Genomic DNA, 5567 nt, shown 5'->3' on the forward strand with positions numbered 1-5567 from the left:
AATTACATGCCCAGATGTTTCTTTTTCGGCCTCTCACTCTTCAGTATTGATTTATGCAGCTTTGCAGAAGATTAGTTTAGAAAGGAGGTGTGAATAAAAGTTAATAAAGAATGATTTAGTCATCTGCAAGATGAAAATGAAAAACACCTAAACTCCCACCACTTATAGTACCACTAGTATCGTCATACACCAGAATCATGTGTGGATGATTATGTTAACATTTTGCTTTAACAATGATGTTCATTGATGTGATGTGATGGAAAATCTAGCTTAGGAGAGTACCTCATCTATTGTGTAAGCTGAAGTTTTCAACGAGTTAATATTTCTTCAGTGTTGGACTCTAGAATGAAAAGCAAGCATCTTTCTTCATCGTCCCAGAAAGATTACACTGGAAAGTGAAAAGTGAAATCAGAGCAGAGGATGACTCAGTATAACCATTCAGCAGAGCTCTCTCTCCAGAGCTCAGCAAATAAGTCATCAAATTTCACTGAAACACCACTGGCTTTGGATGAAAGGACGCTATTAGGGCTGAAGATTTCACTGTCAGTCCTTCTGTCTGTTATAACTTTGGCAACAATCCTTGCAAACGTTTTTGTTGTTATTACAATTTTTCTGACTAGAAAGCTCCACACACCTGCAAATTACCTCATTGGCTCCTTGGCAGTGACTGATCTTTTAGTGTCTGTCCTAGTAATGCCCATCAGTATTGCTTACACTGTCACCCACACATGGGCCTTTGGCCAAGTGTTGTGTGATATCTGGTTATCCTCAGACATCACGTGCTGCACAGCCTCAATACTACACCTCTGTGTAATTGCACTGGACAGATACTGGGCTATCACAGATGCTTTGGAATATGCCAAACGCCGGACCGCTGGCCGAGCAGCGCTCATGATTGCCATGGTCTGGATGATATCTATTAGTATTTCTGTGCCACCATTTTTCTGGAGGCAAGTGAAAGCTCATGAAGAAATTGCAAAGTGTACTGTGAACACAGATCAAATTTCCTACACAATTTATTCCACTTTTGGAGCTTTCTACATCCCGACTGTGCTCCTCCTGATATTGTACGGTAGAATTTATGTAGCAGCTCGATCCAGGATTCTGAAGCCACCCTCATTATATGGGAAACGTTTTACTACTGCACACCTGATTACTGGCTCTGCTGGGTCTTCCCTCTGCTCTATTAATGCTAGCCTTCATGACGGGCATTCCCATACAGGTGGATCCCCAATATTTATCAATCATGTTAAAATAAAACTTGCAGATAGTGTGCTGGAAAGGAAAAGAATTTCTGCTGCAAGAGAAAGGAAAGCCACCAAAACTTTAGGCATTATTCTGGGAGCTTTCATTTTCTGCTGGCTGCCTTTTTTTGTCATGTCCCTAGTCCTACCAATCTGCCAAGATGCTTGTTGGTTTCATCCCATCCTACTGGACTTTTTTACATGGTTAGGTTACTTAAACTCATTGATCAATCCAGTCATTTATACAGCTTTTAATGAAGAATTTAAACAGGCTTTCCAAAAACTAATACATTTCAAAAAGTGTTCATCTTGAGCCTCTCTTGTGTTACTGACCCTTGTGCAATCTTGCAGCCTACCTGGAAATTTTCTGTGCTTTTATTCCTAAGGTACAGAGTGGTAATTGCCATCTCTGCTGCTACCCTGTGCTGTGCATGTAACTGGGAACTTCTTGCCAATTTGGAACTTTCTGTCTGGAATTCTATATCCCACTTGTCTGTGGTCTCTGCAGTGATCATTTGTGTATGTAAGATCAACACATAAAGTAAGCTTTGCAACAAGTGAGGGAGTGTGAACCAGAGAGCTGAGTTTGTATGATGAGATGACACATATTATCCAATTCTGCCATGCCTTTGTGGGAGGAAAATGTGTGCATATTTGCAGGACGTCAGTATTTCTGCTGTATATTATTAACAATTTATGTAGGCTGAGAAAGTTTATGGAGAACAGGATCCGATGTCTACATTTTCTATGGCATGTATCCTATCCATTTGAAATTGATAAAACCTGTAACTTTTTTCAGAAGTTGTGTGACACAGCTGACTATAAGCAGCAGGGCATAGAAGGCATAGTGCATATGTAAGTTCTGTGGATATTTCACAAATACTGCATTTGAAGCTATGCTTTTGGTGAACTGCAGAAAGAAGATAATTTATTTGAAATAATTTTTACACATTTTATCATGAATGGAATAGCCAGTGCAGAAATACTACAAAATAAATAGCATGAAAATTATTGAAAAGTACCTTGATCTTATATATCTGTTATTTAATTTTTTGCATGCACAAACTGAAACAGGAAAATATGGTTAGTGCCAGTGTGGAATGAATGGGACTTCAAAAAAGAGCCAGAAGATTCACTCCTTGGTGACAAGAAATGGGGAGTTAGAGAGGAGAGAATGAAGTGATATATCAAGGAAAACTTTCTTAGTAATTAAGGTTGTTGGAGTGGATGTGACATCACTGTCTCTTGAAGCCTTTAAGAACTGGTCAGACAAACATCTGTCAGAGATCACAATGTCAGGACCCTCTGCTGGGGCTGTGGAGAGTGGAGCAGGTCCCCTGTAACCTGCACTTCTCTGTCTCTGGGATTATTTCCCCCATTTGGCAGGTGGAAAGCTGGCACATGGAGGTCTTGATTGAAGTCTCAGACAGGACAGCACATCAAGTGGTACAGCCCAAATTTCATTCAACTTTTTAGAGTCTCTGGGCATTATACAGCAGAAGCGTCATGTCCATACTGCATATGAGCAGCATGCATTGCTTTGAAAGAGTTATCCCATCATCCTTCTGACCGCCCTTCCATCTCTCAGCCTGCCCAAATTCATCTCCATCATCCACTACTGTGGCCATCCCAACACACTCCACCACAGCCCAGGTCCATCACAGCTCTTCAGCCTCTCCTTTGCATTTGCTGCAGAGTCTTGCAGCTTCTTCCTGTTGCTGGTGCCTCTACTGAGGACTGGACCATAAAGTAATGCCCCACGACCACCCACATGCTGCAGAATCAGGCAGAGCAGTTGTGGAGGTCACAGAATTGTAGTCCTCTCTCTCACAGTACACACCAAGGGCAATTAAGGCTGCCCTGTTTGGGACACAGCTCCTCTCCCCTCCCAAGAGTGAGCTGATCTAGCTCACTGTAGCTCAAGAGATTTTGATGGTGGCACTACCTGGCCATGTCCACAGAGTCTGCTTCCAGAGTGTGTCCAGAGTGGCCACTGGCAGTGGTGGTTCTCTCGCCTGTGCTCTCCTGAACTGTCCTTGTGCATTGCCTGGGGACACGCGAGCTGACACAGGCCACAGCCATATTGGGGAAGGCATGAACTATTAACTAGCATAGACAACTGAGTTCTCACACCTGAGGCCAGGCCCTGGCACTATTTAATTTGCTGTTATAGACATAACCTGTGTGAAGAGGTAGTGTACAACTTGGAGCTCCCTTCTGGGCTGCCATCCCTGTGTCCAGGCCACTCCCAGCTTCTACCATTGTGGGACAGACGGTATGGCACTGCCAGTCCAGTGTTGGTCTGGTGGTACGTGGGCATCACAAAAGGTTGGTGCTAGAATAATGGGATATACAGTCTCATACTGGGCCTGCAGCAGGGGACCTATGTGACTACATGAATTCGAAGAGATACAACTCCGGGATCCTGCAGGGTCTTGTCACTCAAAGAACCATTTGTGGAGACTGGGGGAAGGTCTCCTAGCTTAACATAGGACATTGCATATTCCAGAACATTGGCATCTTCTAAAGGAGACAGAAAAACAGCCAATTCCTCCCAGAGGACAGAGTCTGTTATTTTAGAATAATCTTTTTCATCATGTGTCTGGGTGATACAGGTCTTCCTGGGCAGTAGTGTCCCACATCAGGGTTTCAGTCAGCTGTTAAGCTCATGTGTTTAAAGAGCCAATATTTAAAGATAGGCTTTATGCTCCTGGGTCCACATCACTGGAGCTCTTTGCATCCTCAATCAGCTGTACAAGGATTTGGAGGAGCCTTTCTGTTTGACATTGACACAGCAAGACAAGACTGCTTTTAAAATGACCCAGCAACACTGCCAGCCATGGCTGACCCTCAGAACAAAGAGCACCCTGGAAAGTTTCCTGCAGCCATATAGCATAAGCACTAGTATGGGACTGTTTCGTTCCCTCAGGAATACTTTCCTGTCCCCCAGCAATTTAACCTGGGAGACAGTCACAGCCTGAAGAGTGTGTTCTTCCAGAAGCCATGGCATCTCTGCAAACTTTTTTTTTTGCACTACAGGAAAAGGTTTGGGATCTCTGAAGTTTCCTCTCCTTTTCCCCAGATGCCCTTTTGATGCTGTCCATCCTGCCTGCACCCTGTGCTTTTTGGACCCCTTTGTCTACTGTGCTGACCTGGCACAGCCCTCTGACCTGAGGGGCCCAGGGTACAGGAAGAGTGTCCCACAGCTTTAACAGCACAAACATACCTGTTTTACAGCTTGAAAACAAAAAAAGACCCAACTAGGCAAGTGGATAAAGGACAAACCGAGTAAACGATAGTCAAGGTCACAGTCAGAACCCAGAATGAAGGTCTGGGTTCCTCAGGGACTTGAATAAGAGAATCAAAGATGGTTTCTCTGCCTCCCTTCCAGCAGCCTGACCAGCACAGAGCTGGTGCCTCCTGCTTTGTACCAGCCTCTGCTGAGAGCTATAGGCTTGCCTTCCCACCATATGGCTTCACACTGCCAGGGTATCTGGAACCTTTATACCCGCTATCCTTCCCATAACTCCTGGATCGTGAGCCGCTTGACTTTCCCCAGCCCTGTAATAGTTCCTAGCTAGAAATTTTGCCCTCTTTGTACATATACAAATGAAGCTGGGAAGAGGGAAAGGAGAGCAAGACCTTGACAGTACAGTCCGCTAGTTAGAACACACCTAGAAAGCAGAAGACACAGGGTCAAGTCTGTTCTCTAATAAGTAGTAGATGGTTTATGCACAATAGCAGGTGAAACTGTGAACTTTGTCCTTCAGTATCTGGGGAGTGACATTGTTTAAAAACAGGCTTCCCAGCAGAGTATTTTGGTCATTGACTTAGGGGGTTGGCATTTCCAGGAAAGAGCTGGGTTGGCATCAGTACCCAAAGCCAAGGAAAGTTCCTAGCTGAGAATCCTGGGCCAGTAAGTACCTCTGCACAGGGATCTGGAGGCCAAATGTCCCCATAGAATTCCTTCTGATGGTTCGCCTGCCCCATGTGAATCATAAAACCACAGATAATGGTCCTGGAAGGGCCTTTGAGAGGCCAGCTAGTCCATTCCCATTGCTCTATCTGGATCAACTATGCTTTTGTCCTTTTCCTGTCTTGCCTACTCTTGAAGATGAACAGAATGGCAAAATATAGCATAGGAAGATAATCCACTACTATTCTTTGGGCTTTTATAAGACACTGTTTAATTCAAGAGCAAACAAACTAGGGCCTTTCTTTGATTAGATTATAGGCTAATTAAAAAAGGCACATGGTCTGATATTACACCATTATTAATGCTGGTAAATATTTTATATAGTGCTTCAAGAACTCATATTGGAA

At 43.9% G+C, this 5567-nt stretch overlaps 1 protein-coding gene across 1 annotated transcript; it reads left to right on the forward strand.

Annotated features, from left to right (window-relative positions):
- Positions 1–420: 420 nt before the first annotated feature.
- HTR1D (5-hydroxytryptamine receptor 1D) lies at positions 421–5217 on the forward strand. Its single transcript, XM_075173814.1, has one exon. The coding sequence runs from the start codon at positions 421–423 to the stop codon at positions 1555–1557; it is 1137 nt and encodes a 378-aa protein (XP_075029915.1). The 3' UTR covers positions 1558–5217.
- Positions 5218–5567: the final 350 nt, after the last annotated feature.

The sequence above is a fragment of the Calonectris borealis genome, chromosome 25 (assembly GCF_964195595.1).
Source record: "Calonectris borealis chromosome 25, bCalBor7.hap1.2, whole genome shotgun sequence".
Classification (NCBI taxonomy): Eukaryota; Metazoa; Chordata; class Aves; order Procellariiformes; family Procellariidae; genus Calonectris; species Calonectris borealis.

What these genes read in the sequence shown, in the direction of transcription:
- HTR1D (XM_075173814.1), top strand. Translation starts at nt 421, where the DNA reads ATGACTCAGTATAACCATTCAGCAGAGCTCTCTCTCCAGAGCTCAGCA.